General features: G+C 39.4%; 1 protein-coding gene across 1 annotated transcript; it reads left to right on the plus strand.

Annotated features, from left to right (window-relative positions):
- The first annotated feature begins 2,286 nt into the window (after window positions 1–2,286).
- Window positions 2,287–19,873, plus strand: LOC101156878 (hexokinase-1). The gene is made up of 21 exons (XM_004067244.3): window positions 2,287–2,690; window positions 7,395–7,557; window positions 9,300–9,448; window positions 9,526–9,645; window positions 9,786–9,881; window positions 9,968–10,067; window positions 10,139–10,322; window positions 10,487–10,642; window positions 10,729–10,816; window positions 11,454–11,599; window positions 11,721–11,913; window positions 12,002–12,113; window positions 13,569–13,717; window positions 14,330–14,449; window positions 14,799–14,894; window positions 14,967–15,066; window positions 15,137–15,320; window positions 15,424–15,579; window positions 17,119–17,206; window positions 17,477–17,622; window positions 18,442–19,873. The coding sequence occupies exons 1-21, from the start codon at window positions 2,628–2,630 to the stop codon at window positions 18,587–18,589; spliced, it is 2,757 nt and encodes a 918-aa protein (XP_004067292.1). The 5' UTR covers window positions 2,287–2,627; the 3' UTR covers window positions 18,590–19,873.
- The last annotated feature ends 92 nt before the right edge of the window (window positions 19,874–19,965 follow it).

A 19,965-nucleotide genomic window follows, 5' to 3' on the forward strand; every position in this document is an offset into this window, starting at 1 on the left:
CTCACCATGTCCAAAGGATTGCGAGAGCAGCCAACAAATTACACCAGAATGTGACCCTTGGAATAAAAAGTTCTCCTCTTGCAGCTCAAAACGATATGAAGTCAGCAAACTATCATTAAACAGTTTCTCAGAAGTAAAATTCAATGTTGACCCTGATGACTAGCAGGACAATCAAATATACTGCTGGTCATAAAATATATCTCACTATGGTTGCCATGCCAACTGGTCCAACCTTTGATGGCATAATATGAACTTAAATCCGGAAAGAAGATGAAATATTCAGAAGAACTAGTCAAAGGATTGTAGAAGTACTTTAATAAAATGGGAATCCCAAAAAGACAAGATTTGTTAAAGAAGTGTTCAATGTTTCATCTTTTAAAAGTCACTGCAATTAGAAATGCTTTACTGTTGGTGAAACACAAATCCCAAAACAACTAATTTGGGGGCTTACACACTAATGTCTGTAAACTTTTTTTTTTTTAAAGTGTGTTTAAAATATGAATTGCTTTATTCTTCTTCTTTGTAACAGCAATTTCATAAAGCACATTGAAGAAAATAGCTGGATGAAATGTCAAAAGACTTCTAAATCCTCTGTCATCCAAATTTTTGTCAAGTATGTGTTGCTAAATGGCCCCTTTTCAAAGATGTTTTTAAAAAAAAGTTCATTAAACTGACAAGTTTGATTGCAAAAATTGTCTAAGTAGGTCTGCAGTGGCTTTTTTCCTTAATTGTTTCTAGTCAATTGCTTTTTGATATAAAACTCAGAATACAGTGGTTTGTGGGAAACGGTTTGTCCCAGTCATGAGTTTATCATTTGTTTACATGTTTGCCTCAAGAGCAAAAATCATCATTGACTCCACAATAAAAAAAAAAAAATCAACACCTTTTTTAAGCAGTAAAATCTTTTAATATAATTCCGGTTCACTATACACAGAACCAGATAACAGACAGCTATTCTGAAGATGTCACGTCTGTCTGAAAAGAGAGAATCTATTTGTGAATGACCGCTGAGCTGAGCGCCTCTCTCTATTGTAGATAATCAGGTGCAGTAATCTGCAAAAATAGCAAATCTGTCATTTTTACTTATTTCAGAAATCAAGCAAAATAGCATAACATTTGAAGTTTTTCCTGTTTTGGAAAAAATTAAGTTTGCTGTAGGCCTATCTGGTCCAGTAATACAAATCCGTAATATCTTTTGAAATCTTGTGGAAAAATGGGCCTAAATATGTTGATTTAAGTTTTTGTTAAACCTATCTAAAGGGAGTCGAGCTTGTTCTGTTCAAATGACCTTGTGCATTCTATGCTAATGTGTACTTATGCTGTTAAAGAAAACTGTTGTGTCTGAATACTTTCACTTCTCACTACCTCGTGCACTATAAAGTGCATTCACCATTTTGTCGGGGTGTGTCCTAGAAATTTCCAAGAAGTCTGCGAAAAACTGGTGGTGTGCATCAATGGTCACCACATTGATAAATGTGGACCATACTGCGTTTGAATGATTTTTTTAATGTGAAAAAAATGTATCTATCATCCACAGAACACAAAGCCTTAGTCTTCAATAATATTTGTCATATGTTCACAATTGTTAGGTTTTTATTTCTGGAATTTAGTGGCGTGTTGTTTGCCATGAAACTAAAGATTAGTGAGCAAAGTGTCCAACTTGCTTTTAGGTTCTGGGCACTAGATAGTCCCGCACTTTATAGGTTTATAGTAGGAAGTAGGGAGGGAATTTGGACATAGCTCACAATTCCAAAATTAAGTGCCACAGAAATTTCCCAGAAGTCTCTTTGAAAATCTAGGGTGCATTGATGGTCACTAGATTGGTGAATATAGACCCCAATGCAATGTGTTTGAACAATTTTTCAGTAAAGACGTTATGTTTAAATTTATTTTTACCTCTAGTTTTTCTGTAGTTAGGGAGTAGGGAGGGAATTCGGACCAAACTCAAAGTACTGTAATGTAGTTCCTTCTCTTCATCACTTCCTGTTGAGCTGGTTTACAAATCACACTGACTGAGTAATTTCAAGGTGGCGTGACGCATTACTACTTGCACATGCTAACAAGAAAGCATCTTTATGACCTCCTGGAAGCCCAATTTTGGCCCTGACCTTCGTGTCCTTCATATTCTCTCCCCCCAGCTAAAAGTAGGTCGTTCCTCCGCCTCCTCCATCACTTTTCTGAGGCAGGAGCGTCACAGCCGAGGCTAGCCAACCACATTACAGGATATGTTTATGACCCTCCCCCTTCGGTGAGGCGTCAAAGTCAATCATGCAACAAAACTATTAAGATGGGCGGGGTCACACTTTAGGCTCCGCCTCCCCTCCCCAGCCAAACTTGCTGTCTCACTGGTGCTTCCTGGCTTTACTCACATGGAAGACGGAGGAAGGGCTCTAGCGTCTTAGCTACACATGAACTTAGCGGCTCTGTCTATTTTAGACTTCACCGGATTGGAATCAGGATATCCAGGCGCGCCGGTTGGAGTCCACGAACCAGAACTAAAACAAGCAGTTTAAAAAACAAACAAACAACTTCTAAGTTAGTTTGTTTTTAAATCCATCCATCGTTGCGGTGAGCGCGCGACACAGAAAGTGCGTCTTCTGCATGTGAGAGGAAACCAGGAACAGAGAATGATTGCAGCCCAGCTATTAGCCTACTACTTCACGGAGCTGAAGGATGACCAGGTTAAAAAAGTAAGTTTCCTTTATGTTATTGGGAGACGTTAATGTTAAACGGCTACAAGGACTCGGTATTTGTGTGTTCTTTTCTTTACAGTTTTTGGGGGGAAAAGCGGATATAAGTTTTAGGAAGGATACTTATGTGGTCTTATTTAATAAAACAGGGTTTGAATTCCCCTGCTTCAGAGAGACGTGACAAACTGCACAGGCGTGCTAGTGGATGCGAAGGCATGACTCAGGGGTGATGGGAGCCATGATGTCAGGGTTAGAGGTGGGGCAACAGGGAAGGAGGATGAGGACACATGGGCAGGTTCAAAGTAACTTCAGGGGTCACAACGTTTAGTTGAAATAAAGTTTAGGCGTTTTGGATTGAAATGATTTAGTTTTGTTTTCCTGTTGGAGCAAATAATAGTTTAAAGACCAATTTTTTAATGTGTTCTTCTTGTGTTATTTTCTCTCATGATGGAGGAAGAAAATTAAAAGGAGTATTCTGATTATTTTTTTTTATTCGAATCTTTTTGAATCAGGAGCAGACAAAAAAATGCAGCTCGAAAAATCTTGTAGCACTAACAGTGTCGTACGAACTACAACTACGAACTGGCTTCTGGCTCAAAACGGGACGCCTGGATAGCTCCAATATTGCTAGACATCTTTGTTGCACAGCTATAAGTAGCAGGAGAGTGTAAACAGATGGATGATTGGAAATGGGGACGGGCTTACTCCACAACAACAGTCAGAGGTGAAATTCTAATGAACTGCAGCTGCTCGGCAGAAACTATGTCCTAGAAAACAATCCCTAAAATCAACATAAATCCTAATTAGAAGACCACTTGGAAAAAATGGATCATAGTGGTGCCTTTGGGTTCCATAGTATCTAAGAAATTATACAAAAAGGTTTGTTGAAAAAAGGTATAGCATGACTGCGTTTTTACGACTTCTGCTCTACCACACAAGTTGTCAGAGAACTGACTCGACCGGTTCTAGACTGTCACCAAATGTGTGTATTTGGACGACTTCGTGCCTTGTGAATCCATGGGGCCTTTGATCCAAACTCTTAATGTAATTCCTTTTCTTATTTCAGTATGTAAATCTTTTCTTATTCTCTTGCTGATCTGCACTTGTTTGCCCATTCACAATACCCTTCCCAATGCTGCCTGATTAAACCGGCTCAGCTTTGAACCATGTGGTCATAAGTGACAGTGGAGGGCCCACGCTCCTCGCCACTGTCAGGTGTGGAGCTCATGCGGGATTTTCAGACAGTGTCTGGGCCTCAACCGAAAGTAATCGCAAGTGATTACTTTTTTTTAAGCAGTGAACAATAATCCTGCTGTAGTTTGTTTTTTTTAGATAAACCTGTTTGTCCAGGTTGGTTTCAGACAAAGTCAGCGGAGTTTGTGTCCTGCCTCTTGAGGCTGCTGCAGCGTGCCGGACTGATTTCCCCAGTGCACTGAATCTGCATCCAAAGCCCTTTCCTGTGTGCGTAAGGTGGAATGACGGGATGCATGGGAGGGGTCAGTGTTTTTCCACATGGTGAGGCGTTGTGTGCGCGTACATGTGCAGGCAATAGTGTCGCCTGTGCATACACAACAGTGTTGGGTTTCCCAGAATCACCTCATGGTGAAGAGAGCAAGGCATTGTTGTGAGGAGGAATGCAAACAGGAGGAGGACGCTCGTTCGGGGGTGGGGTGGGAAGAGAGTTTGTGATCCGGCTTTCTGGGTAAACGGCTTGTCAGAGGTAAATTTAGGGGTTAATGTGACCTTTATCAAAAAAAATCATGCTTTTGTAGATGAAAGACATTGAATCTCCTCTGAATATGTTCAATGAATATTAAGTCTAAGCCATTTCTGTAAGTTATAACAACAAAAAGAGATGGACGGTATTGCAGAAGCATAAACGGAGCAAAGTTTTCTGGTTTCCATTAAAAAAAAAGAAATTCCATTAAACTTCATTTAATCCTCTTTGTCTTTGAAACAAAGGTTCAGACTGAACAGCTGAGAGCTCTTCTTCCTTAAGGTGGGCCCTTTCTTATTCAAATGTCCCACAAGGAACTTCTAGTTAAATATCAACGCAAGAGGAAACTTGTGGAAGTAGTTCATTATTTAAGAAAACCAGTATAAAGGGGCAAGAGCCCCACTTTTTAGCCTGGGATTTGGCCCCATGCAGAGCAGCAGTAAAATCTCCTAGTAAGACCTCATGAGGAGCTATTGAAAGACTTTCCCCCAGATCCAGTAGCCAAAACATAACAATAAAGAAAGTAAGAAGGCACTTTAGCTTCTAACAACAGTGCCACCTAAATGGATTCAATGGATACGACTCTTCCAACATTTGCACAACATCATTTTTAACTTGGAACTGCTTTTGAGAATCAGGGCAATAGATAGTCCTGCACGATATAGGTTTGTGGTAGCACTTAAATCGTGGTAAAAACATGAATAGTTACAAGAAGCGGGACATTGATACATTTTAGAAGCATACAAAGGTGGACTGTGTCGTGATGGGTGAACTGGAATTATCCATTTGGCACACATCCACCTGGAACACCAAGTGGAGGTGTGCGGCCTACATAATATGTATATATTATATAAGCACACTTTTACATGTTTTTTACACAGATTATGGAGGTCCAATACCGTCAGGGAAAGTGGACCAAAAATCGTTTGTTGTTGTTAAAATATAACCTTACAAACTGGCTTTATGAAGTCATGTTTCAAATGTAAACCTGACATTTGTTGACTAACTGAACAGGTAAGACCAACGCTCCAGAATGTGCTACCTCACTGTAACTACAATCTCAGAGCTTATTGTTTTATTTTCCTAAAGTTAAGCATCGCATCTTGGTCTGAATTTTAAAAATTCTATCTGGCTACATTAGAAACAGCTTTAGTCCACCAACAGAGTTTACAAAGTTATCAACAGAAACAAACTGGCAGAGGAAAATGTCTGAATGTTGTAAACCCCAAAGGTAAACTCTCAAATGACTACTGACGTCTACTCTGCACATTCTTGTCTGTTGTGTTCCAGTACAGCATGCATGGACCGGTCTTTACATGCTCTCACGATAAAGTACATTTACAGTGTTAAAGGCTCAGAATGAACACAAATAAAAACTTTGGCATGGAGATACTCAAGTACAGAACAGGTTTGTTGGATATTGCATAAGCTTTCTTAACAATTGTGTTAACTGTCTAAGTTACAAAATACCAACAACAAATAGGAACTATACTTGTAAAGCAAACATATCGTCTTTTTTCAGACATGTGCGTGGTAAAAATATGGAATGATCTCAGAAATGAACTGAAGCACAGTCAGTCAAAATACTCCCCTTTTTTGAAAACACTGGTTTGTCACAGTACAGCAGGGATGGATGCGTGTGATTGGTATGTGGGAGTATGGGGAAGATAGTGATGACAGCCGGAGAAAAATATAATTTTATTGTTACTTTGTTTATACTGAGTTTTTTTGTTGATGTGCATTTAATTATGGGGATTGTATTGTAAAGTGTACGAAAAGGCTAAGGGGGTGGGCTTAGACAAGCTCGACATCTGCCCACTCCCTTTCTAACGTGCCTAAACTGCTTTGTTTGATAGTAATCATCATTCTTTTTAGTTATTGATTATTTGTTTAAGTTCTGTTAAGGATCTTTCTTTTATCTTTACCTTTGTCATTTGCCTGCTGGAAATTAACTTTTACTAAAAAAAACATCTTATTAAACTTCCCATTATTTAACATTTATATAAAATGTCCATTTCATAAACTCTAAACAGTGGGATATGTGACATGTACATGTGCATTTATGTAAGGAAAGGTTGTTGTGTCTCGCCTGTGTGTGTTGCTGTCAGAAACTTAAAAAGCACTTTAATACAATAAAGTCTTTATATGGTAAATATATGAGATTCTGCTAATGGCCAAACACTAAAAACTGGCTTCAGAGTCTTTAGGGATTTTTCTTTTAAGCCTGTCTGTCGTACCTAAATTGTTTCTTCAAAAAGTACCAAAACACCAAAATTTGAATTGTTTCTCAATATCTGTTGCTGTACAATTTAAAATGGTGAATGGAAAGCCTACAATTTGCTTCTCGCTTCTTCTGCATATTCTCCTGTAAAATCAATAGTGCAGAAATGCTGACATCCTCTCTGAATTATTTCTGAGGTTTAGCGCTGCCCAGGAAAACGCGTCTCGCCTGAACCAGCAAATTTCAATCGGATGGATTTTCCCATCAGTGATGCCGGAACCACTGCAAACATGCTTTGTGGGAAGATAATATAGTTTAAACGCAGTTGTACATCGGTAATGATCGGATGTACGCTTGTCCCTCGCATTCCGTCTCAGAAGGTCTCAGTAAAGTGTTGCTAAAGTGGATTTCACCACTATTGTTCAACATCCTGTTCCTCTTAAGTCTATGCAGCGACAGTGGTGAGCTTTAAAGTTTTATGACCCACAGAGTCTTGATCCTAATTACTTTAGGGCTCTTTAATCTTTCCGTTGGTTTGAACTGCTGATAAGAAACGCATGTCAATTGCTCTGTGCGTTTTTTGGCATTTTCCATAGCCATGACTCAATGAATTAATGGATCTGAAAGTGTCTCTTTCTGGATCATGTTGACCTTCAACATTGTTACCAACTCTGAACCTACTGTTTGGAGTAGGTAGCAGTTTAAACCCCTCAGGTGGTTTATTCTGTGTGATCAATGCTAACTGTTGCCTCGTGTTTACTTTCAGATTGATAAGTACTTGTACTCCATGCGCTTCTCTGACGAGACGCTGCTGGACATCACGAACCGCTTCAGAATGGAGCTGGTCAAAGGATTGGGCCGGGACACTAATGCCACTGCTTCGCTCAAGATGCTCCCAACATTTGTGCGCTCAATCCCTGACGGATCAGGTTAGTACATCTAAGCCTATTTATGATCAGGCCAAATAGCGGAGTCAGTGCAGGGACGCTGCTGGGGATGGACAGAGGATGTGAAGCCACTCATTTAACTTTTGCATTGTTAGATGATTTGTAATCAGGAGAATAAAGAACCTTTGGTTTTATGACCAAACGTTTGTTCTCCTGGTGAAGTTGGTTACCACATGTCCATCCCCGTGAATTAAGGAGTTGCTGTTCTGACTGTAACGGTCACCACAGCAACGTGAAGACAAATAACATTCTCCATGATCCAGCAGTTCTTGTATGACAGCTACAGCGTCAAATACTGTGCTGCGCAACACACACACACACACACACACACACACACACACATCAGTCATAGATTAACACTAATCCTGCTGCCATTGTTGGAGAGGACCGTCACAGAGAAAGTGGGTGCTTAGATGTGAGCATACAAACACCACAGAAATACTTCATTTTGTCTGTTGCTGGTGTCTTCTGTCAGGTAAAGAGTTCCTCTTCTGCATTCTGGACCAAAATTATGTCACACAAAGAAGGATTTGGCTTAGTCAAACCCAGTTTAAAGAAGAAACTACTGTTGGGATGTAAGATATTCATTTTAATGCATACTATGGCCCTGAAAATACCAAGAAAATCATCTCAGATTAATGTCTATTTTTGTTGTTATTGTGGGGAAAAAAAATCAAAATAACTTGAGCGTCTTAAACCGCTCTATTTCCTAAGCTGTTGGACTATTTAACAACTCTGAACTACCACCTTAAGTATTACAAAGTAAATAGAGGCACCGACAGCATGAGTCAGAAACTGTTTTATGAAATGCTGATTCATTTTTTGGGGTTATAGTGAGCAACCACATTTACAGTTTATCTAATCAAAGCGTTACTGATAGGGGGCCACTGTTTAGATAGACGAAACAGAAAGGGAAAAAATAACACAGGGCCCTGGGAATAAAAAAATAAAATAACATGTACTTTCAGCTGATTTCATTGAAAAAATCTGCTTCTTATGGTTAACAAACATGTGACTAACATTTTTTGATTGACGCTGGCTAACCTCTAAATTTTGAAAATGCCATATTAATACATAATGTGTTATTTTTTATGTGTACCAATATTATACAGCAAAATGAAGAATATTGCCATGTTTTTTTTCCCCCACAGTAACAACATTTTCATATATATCTTGCTTCTACAGATCTATATCTAACAAATTCCTCTGATCCTTAGCCTCAAACTGCCTTTTCTCCGGGTAATCATAAACGATGCTGCTTTTTTTGTAAAAGACAGTGAAGATTAAAAACCCTTTAAGTCTACATATTCCTGTTTTGAGTATAAACTGTGGCCTTTATACAGTACAATAAGTACCAATTGTAAATCTCTGAATTTGCTCAAACTTACGGCTGTTTCCTTCTTGGTCATGTATTATTTTTTTGTTTTTAAAATTAAAACAAAATTATCTTCAATAATCTGTTGACCAGATTTAAAAGATGCCAATATTAGCCTATGAATGCGCAGAAATGCACAAAATATCCTCATAAACCATGCATTTTACGGTTTTGAAGTCAAATTTACCTAGTTTATTCATTTACAACCCCAAGAGAAGATACATATTTCTTTTGGGGAGTCATATGTCTGGGTTAAAGCCTGCTGCTGTGTGCCTTAGCTGATCTTTTTCTCCCTTTTGTCCACACTTTTCTCCATCTGCCTGCCGTCCTGCTGTGCTCCCCACCTCAGAGAAAGGAGACTTCATTGCTTTAGATTTAGGAGGCAGTTACTTCCGGATCCTTCGGGTCAAAGTCAGCCACGAGAAGAAACAGACGGTTCAGATGGAGAGCGAAATCTTCGACACGCCAGAGGACATCATCCACGGCACAGGAACACAAGTGGGTTTGGTTTCATGTACACATGCACCTGTTCTCTCCTGCGTTTCCTCTGAGTGGACCTCTCCTCCTCCCCTCAGCTGTTCGACCATGTTGCAGAGTGTCTAGGCACCTTCATGGAAAAACACAACATCAAAGACAAGAAACTCCCCGTGGGGTTTACCTTCTCCTTTCCCTGCCAGCAGGCTAAACTTGATGAGGTAAATAACCGTCTGTTCAGTTCTGGATTTCTTATCCTACCGTAAAATATTTTGACTGCAAACACTTACTGATGCTAGCCATTGTTTCATTGTTCATATTGAGGTTATCTACGTTTCCCAATTCTTTGTTTGGTCTGCAGGGCTACCTGATAACATGGACCAAGAGCTTCAAGGCCAGTGGGGTGGAAGGAATGGACGTGGTCAACCTGCTCAACAAAGCGATCAAGAAACGAGGAGTGAGGCTTGTTTTTGGTCCTTCTTTCTTTTACTTTCAAAAGCATTTGGTGCATTTCAGTGATGTGGGTGTTTTCACTCGCGTCAGGACTATGAAGCAGACATCATGGCAGTAGTGAACGACACGGTGGGAACCATGATGACCTGCGGTTTTGATGACCAGCGCTGTGAAGTGGGCATCATCATAGGTGCGTTGGTTTATCAGACGCTCTCATGCAGGAGTGCGTTGGTGCCTGAAGGTTGGTTTTTGTGTTTGCAGGCACAGGCACCAATGCTTGCTACATGGAGGAGCTGCGCCACATTGACCTGGTGGAGGGAGACGAGGGCAGGATGTGTGTGAACACAGAATGGGGGGCGTTTGGAGATGACGGCAGGCTGGAGGACATCCGAACAGAGTTTGACAGAGAGATAGACAGAGGATCTCTCAATCCAGGCAAACAGCTGTAAGTATACAAGAAGGCTCACTGATTATTAGTCTGCAGGGCATAGAATGAACTTCATTATTGTTATGTTGATGTTTTGTTTTTTTTTTTAAATTTGTGCTGCAAAAAAAACAATGAAATAATGGCTGTGCTGTAGAATTTAAATGTAAATTCCTATGCTGTAGATTTGAGAAGATGGTCAGTGGTTTGTACATGGGCGAGCTGGTGCGTCTCATCCTGGTGAAGATGGCCAGGGAAGGCCTCCTGTTTGAGGGACAGATCACCCCAGAGATGCTCACAAAGGGCAAGTTTGAGACCAAGCATGTCTCTGCCATTGAGAAGTAGGTCACAGCCACCAAGTCAACATTTCAAGCCAAGGAGTGTCGGTAGTTTCGTCTCCTAATCTGTGCTCTTGTGTTCTGTGCAGGAGTAAAGAAGGGCTGACCAAAGCCAGGGATGTTCTGAGCAAACTTGGGGTGGAGCCCTCAGCAGATGACTGTGTTGCTGTGCAGCATGTATGTATCATTGTTTACAGCATGTACCGCTACATTCCTCTTTTAATGTCAAGTTTGCTTCAAACCTATGAATTCCATATTAAAGCTTTCTATAAACTTTATGGAATTGAAAACGTCTTGTTCATATTGATTTGATCCCCCAAAACATTTTTGTACTTTTAAACTTTTGTTTATTGAACTACATCTTGAAGAAAAGGCTTTAGCAGTTCTTTTTAGATAGCTTAATTTAAAAAGAAGCATAAATGTGTGGAAAAGGTGAGAAAAAGCCAAAAACCTACAATGAAAGCTTGGATCTTTATTTTTTCAACATTTTAAACACCCTCACATAAAAGATTCTCTAAGTGTTTCTAATTACATTTTCTGACTAAAACTTTGGCTTCACACTACCGGTAACTGGATGTGTGTTTTTTTTGGATTTCTTTCATCCACAATCAAAAAAATGTCGTTTTTCTTCGTCTGCCCTTCCACTAAAATAAATACGGTAGCTGCTGTTGTGCTTTTAAGTTTATAAAAAATAATAGGAACCGTTTAAAAACAGTTAATATGTACAGCAGTGATGCATTCTGTTGTCTGTGAGAATAATCGAAATACCAAACCTGACTTTCTCCGCATCAATGCTCTTCTTTTTTCTCTTCAGATTTGTTCTATTGTGTCTCATCGCTCTGCTAACCTGGTTGCTGCTGTCCTTGCTGGCATCTTGATGAGGCTGAAGGAGAACAAGGGAGTGGGACGGCTCAGAACCACAGTGGGCATTGACGGCTCTCTGTACAAAATGCATCCACAGTGAGTGTTTCCTCATGTGTTATTTAAATTACTTTATGATAGTTGTGGATGCAAATGTTTTTGTTTTGCTCTACATCTGTGTTTCTGAGATCACCACTCAAACCTTGTGCTTTTGTTTCAGATATTCCCGTCGCCTTCATAAAACAGTCCGGCGTTTGGTTCCCGACTGTGACGTCCGCTTCCTCCTGTCCAACAGCGGCAGTGGGAAGGGCGCCGCCATGGTCACAGCTGTTGCCTACAGACTGGCAGAACAGTCCAAACAAATTGTTCAAATACTGTCTGAGTTCCGTCTTACAACCGAGCAGCTGCTGGAGGTGATGAATTTCTTACCTGAAGTCTTTCATTTTAAACAGGTTTTCTGTAAAAAAATCGAATTCAGAATTATTTGCTTCATTGTTTCAGGTGAAGAACAGAATGAGGGTGGAGATACAAAATGGCCTCTCAAAGAGGACCCATGATTCTGCCACTGTCAAAATGCTTCCAACCTTTGTGCAGAGCACGCCTAATGGGACAGGTAACACATGCACAAACGCACACACAATACACAAACAAGGCTTTTAAAGACTTTGACTTTGCAACAGATCAAGGATTGACATGAGAAAGTCATTTGTCTGTGAGACTTTATTAATAATATTCTTTAAAAAAGCAGGAAACTTTGTGCCTTTGGCTTCAATTAAAATTGTCAATTTATATCTTGCTCCTAGTACTGATACAAAGTTCAAGAACAAAAAGGATTTGGTCTTTATTGGGACAAAACTCCACAAACTTTCATCTCATCCCATTCAAAATCAGTTTATTTCCCTCTTCTGGAGATTTCTTTGAGGAAAAAATCCCTTTAAAACCCCTGATTGTGAGAAAATGAATAAAAAAAATACTCAAAACATTCCTCTGAAATCCCAAATGTTTAATTGTTCTTCAGTGAACCAAATAAAAATAACAACTTAAAAAACTGAATTAAAAAAATTAAAGTCAGTCCTGATAAAAATAACAGTATTCTGGAAAATATTGAAAACTACTTGACCATTTGTACAGCCTCTGCTGTAATCAATGCCAGTTTAGAGAGTGTAACTATGCTGTTTGGTGTGTACCACACTGACTGTGAACCAGTTTCTCAGAAGAATAGGAAATAAAATCACTCATCCAGCATCTGTAAACATGACTGCAAGAGGAAAAAATAACATGATAGTTGCCAAAGAGTGCATAAAAATCTCTTTAGGCAGTAAGAGTGAACGCCAGAGTCATTGTGCATCAATATCAGGTCTGTCACTGTCAAGAGACAACCTATGAGAAGAACACGTAAAGAAAAGTCTGTGTTTAGCTACAAACATGAAACATACCAAAGGAAAGAGAACTGCCTTCACTGTAAAATGTGGAGGAGGCCCGGCTCTGCTCTGGGCAGCTTTGGTGCGCCTGGTACAAACAGCCTTGAATCTTTGTGCGTACAATGAAATCTGAAAGCTCTCTGTAGTGAAATGTGCTGCCCACTGCCAGAAAAATTGTTCTCAGTTATAGGTCATAAGTTTTCCACAGGAATCTGACCCCTAATGACCTTTAAAAAACCCAGAAAGGTTGTCCTCTAGATAAACTCTTCAAACACTGAGCCGTTCCAGCTATTAGCTCATGAGAAGGTGGTTGAATTACCTATTGACAGGCGTGGAGCACTCATCCTGTTACTGAAATTGTATGATTGTACCGACCGGTTTAAAAGGCTGTGCAAGAAAGCATTTAGTTGATGAATGCCATCATTTTTGTGGAGACGTGTTTGTTAGTTTGTTTTTAAAATGATTGTGTTAATCAGCAATTTAAAAGCAGGGACTCGTTTTGCCCACCCATGTGGGTGCAAATTAAGCAGAAGGACTCCGTTTTTCTGAAATTAAACGCTACGTTCAAATGATAGCGGTCCGGTCCATTAGCACATGCATTTCTAAATCTCTGGTCTGACTGTTGATTCTGTGTTTTTTGTATTCAGAACACGGGGATTTCTTGGCTTTGGACTTGGGTGGGACCAACTTTAGGGTCCTCTTAGTCAAAATTCGCTCTGGGAAGAAAAGATCTGTGGAGATGCACAACAAGATCTATGCCATCCCTTTAGAAGTGATGCAAGGAACAGGAGAGGAGGTGAGATGCATCAGAAACCTGTTAATCCATGTTCATCTATCTTGACCTGTGCTGGAAGCTTTTGGCTAAACATATTTGAGTTTGTACAACTTTGCAAATTTTGGATTTATTGTTGTTGTTTTTCAGAAAAAAATGTGCTCAAACCATTTAAAGACTGTTTTTGTTGTAGTTTCTCACTCATACAAAAAAGCAAACTTTAGTCTTTTCAAAGCCAAGCAACGCTGCTTCAGTGTAGAGGGTCATGCTCACTTGTTCGAACAGGTGATCCTTTTGCAGTAACAGCAAACAACAACCAGGACAGGACAGGACAGGAGCATGCAAAAAGTGTCAACACACCTCTGAAGAAAGCAGTAAAACAAATGAACAAAACTAAACAAAAGAAAGATTTCTGTTTTACTTGTTTGTACAGGTTCCTTTAGTCTTTCTTACTACACTTTAGCATCATCTAACAAACAAATGCAAAGGTGTGACAGAGGCTGACAATCCTAATTTTTTGTTGCAACTCGCACAACAGACATGGAAAAAAAGAGGATTACAGAGAAATTGACTTCAATCACCGCAAAATGCAGTACTGGAGACTCACACAATCCCCCTTTTTGAATCCTTTTTCAGTTGTTCGACCACATTGTGCACTGTATCAGTGACTTCCTGGACTACATGGGGATGAAGAACGCTCGTCTTCCTCTTGGCTTCACCTTCTCTTTCCCTTGCAAACAGACGAGTCTGGATGCTGTGAGTTTGTTTCACTTTTTTACTTTTGCTAAGACATGTTCACAACTAAAGGCAGATGCTTTTAATGCTGCTGACTTTGGAACAGTTCCACAGCAAAAACTGGATCTTAAGAAAGTAACCAGGCCCTTGTTTCAAGAAACATTGGTCTTACTTTCTGACTTGTAAGAAAATAGTCTGTATTTCAGAAAACATGTCTTGGTGACTAGAATTGTTTTTGTTTTTAAACAAGACTTCTTTCTTATTTAAAGAAAGTCTGCCAATGGGTGAAGACATTGTGACTTATTTCTAAGGGAACTGTCTTTGCAGTGCGGTTGATTGACGGTGAGGTCGCTTGTGTGTTTGTGTGCAGGGCACCTTGGTGACATGGACCAAAGGCTTCAAGGCAACAGACTGTGAAGGAGAGGATGTTGTGGGACTGCTAAGGGAGGCAATAAAGCGGCGAGAGGTAAAATGGGAGGAGTCGACCCAGCTCCTGCACTAACAGAATCTAGTTGTAACATAAGATTTGTGTCTTTAGGAGTTTGAACTGGACGTGGTAGCTATAGTGAACGACACTGTTGGCACCATGATGACCTGTGCCTATGAAGAACCCACCTGTGAGGTTGGACTCATTGCAGGTTAGTTCACCCCCCCTTAGATAAATGTTGTGGTGTCTTTGTTTGCTCTTAAGCGCGAGTTTGATTTCAGGCACCGGCAGTAATGCGTGCTACATGGAAGAGATGAGGAACGTTGAGATGGTGGACGGGGACGAAGGACAGATGTGCGTCAACATGGAATGGGGAGCATTTGGGGACAACGGGTGTCTGGATGACATGAGGACTGAATATGACCGAGCTGTGGATGACCTCTCGCTTAATCCAGGCAAACAGAGGTGCCGCACAGAGCCATGTTTGGTTCCATTTTCGTTATTGTCCTTGGCGTTGTAGCGAGTGTTGATGTCTTGTTATAATGTGTTTGTGTACATTTTTTTGTAGATATGAAAAAATGTGCAGTGGCATGTACCTTGGTGAAATTGTGCGAAACATCCTCATAGACATGACCAAGAAAGGATTCTTGTTCAGAGGACAGATTTCTGAAACCCTGAAGACCAGAGGCATCTTCGAAACAAAGTTCCTCTCACAAATAGAAAGGTAAGACATTAGCCATGCTTATTCATAGAGTTCATGGTGTTTTTGTAGTATATTTCTCCTGATGAAGGATATGTTAAAGAAATTTCTGATTAAAATTACACTTCAGAGTAATTCTTTCTTTAAATAACCGTTAATGTTAAGTAATGGGATATCTTGCTTCCACGGCAACATTCCTGTCCACAAAAGATGACAGGAGTGAGAATTTAAGATTCCTACGTGGCCAGTGTTTACTTCATTTATTCCATGTGTTGCTTCAGCTGATGTAGGGTCAGGTTCTGGTTTGTCAGCTTTTGCTGCATGGTCAGCACGTGGTGACATAAAAGGAGAAACTTTTAAGATGCATTAATGTATTTCAAGAATGAGTGATTTAAAATGTTGTAGACAGGCTTGCAGAACATGATCTTAAACTTCTTGTTGTCATATATATTTTTTCCTGATCCTGGTGTTTTTATATCATGTAAAGAGTGTGTGTAGAAAGTGGTGCAATAGCTGTTGCTCTTGTTAAAAAAAAGAGCTGTTGTTTCTTTGTAAAACACAATGATGTTGATGCCTGCAGGGGCACTTCTGCTGGTGTAAAAGAGGTCAGCAGACCATTCTCTGTATATGACACGTTTGTAATGCAAAAAAATGGAGCATGGAGTTAGCCGTTTTCTATGGGTGATGTCACACTCGCTCTGTCTAGCTCTCTTATACAGTCAATGCAGCAGACACAGTCATAGATCCAGAATAATAATCAGAGCTGTTTAGTAGAAACTTGGTCATCATAGTAGATAAACAGCATCTGTTTGCTGCATGTAAAAAGTTGTGGTTTCATGAGCTGAGAGGCCGGCGCTCCGTTCACGTGTTTCCTGCTTACGTTGTAATTCTGGACCAGCTGTTGAGGCACACTGTGGCACGCGAGTCTCTAATAGAGAGAGTTTACAAGCTTTTGGAATTCAGTGAGGTTTTAGTTTGGTTTTAAATGTTTCAGCACTCTCTCTGTTTCTCTTTTACTAAGATCCATACGTTTTATTATTGTAGGAAAGGACCACGTCAGGTTTAAATGCAAAGAAAATACATTAAAGTAAAAGCAATCCCTAAATCAAGAGTGCACACATGAAGTAAAACTTAGATTGGCTTCTAAAATGTTAAATAGTTTAATTCTCTATTTGATTCCTTGAACCTGCAATCATTAGAGCTTAAATAATCCATTTTATTCCTGCAGCTGTGGATCTTCAGTTCTGAGTGCTGTCTGGAAACAAGCCACGTCTTAGTTGGAATTAAAAAAAGAACTGTGCAGCAGAGAAGTGGCAATTCTGCTACTTAGCTTAGCCATGAGGGTTTAAGTTATGCAATACTTTAAACTGGATGATTGCAGAGGGTACGAATAAAAACATCTGCATCAGTTGGTTAGCACTCCATCAGTAACCATTCATGTAACATGAAAACTTGTTAATGTTTTCACTGGAATAAAGCTTTTTAGGTATCTTAAACGGCTACATTTATTGGTGTGACAATATTTTTCAGCATTTGTTGAGTGTTTTTATTGATCTCTTTCAGTGACCGGTTGGCTTTGCTGCAGGTGAGATCCATTCTGCAGCATCTGGGGCTGGACAGCACTTGTGATGACAGTATTATCGTCAAAGAGGTATAACATTTCGCAACAAATGCGCGTTAGAAAGCTCGGCATGTTTTATTAACGCTGGTTTGAATGAATTGGCTAATCGCACTAATACCCCGTTAGCCTGTTGAAATACGACAAACTTTCATTGTTATCCTCTAAAAGACAATAAAGGATGTGATTGGAAAACTGCACAGAATAGAGGTTAACTAGTAAAGTTTAGAGAGTATTTTTGTTTCTAAACTGTGAGTGGCTCAAGTAAGGTGTTGCAATATTGACTTTTTTTTTTGTTATAAGGTATGTGGAATTGTGTCACGGCGGGCGGCTCAGCTGTGTGGCGCAGGAATGGCGGCCGTTGTCGATAAGATTAGAGAGAACCGTGGAGTGGACCATCTCAACATCACAGTAGGGGTGGACGGGACTCTCTACAAATTACATCCACAGTGAGTATGAAAGAAATTTATTAAAAGAAAGCTTCCTGCTGAAACGTTCTTAAAGTTTAGCTGTGGACCCTCTTATCCTAACCTGGCACTGGTATTGATTTTTTTATTTTATTTTATTATTTAAAAAGCTAAAACTCAAATCTTATGCATATTTCTCCAAAACAATATGACAAACGTGTAAGGGTGGCAACTTATTAGTAATATTTCAAAATAAAATACATGCAATATACATACAGGCATGTATATTGCACTGGTCTGTGCATACTGTAGGTATCATGTTGAGTCATGATTTAGTTAACTAATGCTGAGTATGACATATTTGGGTATATATATATATAGATATAGATATAGATATAGATATATTGAACATGTAAAAAGGCGTACTGTACCTAAACAACCCAAAAACAAGAGTTCAAGCTTAAACTCAATTTAAGCGCACATTTAGAAAATATGCTTTAGTTTTTCTGTAGAAAAATGCATTATCCTATTTATGAAAGCATATCAAACTGGTGTCAAAATGCGAACAAATATGTAGATATGAGAGAGTTTGCAAAATATTTTGGTTGAATTCACCTTCATCTCTATTATTACACTTATTTATTCACAAGTTTTATGGATCAACCTTAAAACTGACATTATGCTACAACATAAAATTTACCAAACATCTCAATCTTGATTTACAAGTTTTACTGACTGGTGACTATTAGTTTTGGCCTCTGAAACTCCAGTCCAGCCGGTTTGAGATACAAAATGTTTGGTCAAAGTTCTATCTATTTTTTCTTGATCTAAAATGATTTCAAATGTTTTTTCTCTGGCCAGCTTTTCCGGGATCATGCACCAGACTGTTAATGAGCTGGCTCCAAAGTGTAGCGTCAACTTCCTGCTGTCGGAGGACGGGAGCGGGAAGGGAGCGGCGCTAATCACAGCTGTAGGCTGCCGGCAAAGGCAGGAGCAGAACAGTAAATAGATTCTTACGGTTACCTTCATTCTTTTTTGGAGCCTCATTGTTTTCTTAATCGTCTCATTTTCTCCCAAATCTAACAAGACCAATGAGACTCTAGCTCTGGTAGCTACTTTCGACGTGACTGAAAGAAATCGAGGGTGCTTGTTGATACGCGTAGTAGCAGAGAATGGGGAACTCTGCAATAGTTAGAATATTTTTAAAGTAAGACTTGTAGCAGCTCAGCCTCAATGGGATTTCACACAACCTTCCAAAGCTCCTTTACCTCCATCTAGAGGATTCCTCTGGTTACTGCAGCCTGTTTTTCTTTGCTAAAACCCCACAGTTCAAGACGTGAACCTCTGTTTTTGATCAAAGTGTGATTGTTCTTTGTGTAGAAACTTGAGTGTCTGTACATTCCGGTTTGGAGAATACAGAGAGGCTGTCCAGTTTATGTAAAAGGCATTTCGATTTCTTTGTATTTCCTTTTAAATATTTTATCTTGCCCAGACAAAAAACACATGATATCATAGAAACATTGTTCTTATTTATTTCATTTTTATGTTTTAGAGTTCTGGAGAATATTGCTGTTGCAGTACAAACCTTAAATAGAGGAAACCACTTTAAAGCACTCTGTTCAGTTTTGCTCAAACGTGACCTGACATGCAGACAGAACTGACACTCAGCTGGAAACAACTGTTTCACATGTTCTATGAATGTACACATGCAATCTGATCTACCAAAAAATATCTATTTTCATCCTAAAGGATGCTCTGTTAGTTTAGTAAGTTGTTGCTTAAAAATCTTCTGCTGCTTCTGACTTTAAAGAGGTTCTAAGCAGAAACCCGGTGCTTGCATAAGAAGCCAGAGGAACAGTTATGTCTCAGCTTTGTCTAAGTATCAGAGTATTCCTGGAGAATAACTATATTTATGAATATCTTTAAAGCAAAAAAGTACAAATTCAAAGTACTCTCTTTTTTGAGCAAATGCATCGTACAATATTCATGCAAATGTGTGTTTTTCCATTTACGTCACAAAGGGCAAGCATAGAAATGGTTACAAAATATTCTCCCTGGAATTGGTCTGAAAGTCGGATTTTTAAAAGGGATATTTAATGCTGTAAGAAGAAAGCTATTTATTTAGAGGTCAAAATAATTACATGTCCTAATTTAAACTGCCTTTATGTTCTCTGAATGCATCTTTGTTGCTCCAGGAAACCAAAATCTCTCTCATCTTGCCTTTTTACCCTAGACTGGGTTTGTCCAATACTGTCCATCTGTCACTCAATAAAATCAAATCTGTAAAATTAAAGACGAGTTTGTCTTGAATGATTCCTCTTATTTTTGCATAAACATCTTTTTCATTAGGAGGTTTCACGTTTGACCTCAATTGAAGTGGAGGAG

This window comes from Oryzias latipes, chromosome 3, assembly GCF_002234675.1.
Source record: "Oryzias latipes chromosome 3, ASM223467v1".
NCBI lineage: Eukaryota > Metazoa > Chordata > Actinopteri > Beloniformes > Adrianichthyidae > Oryzias > Oryzias latipes.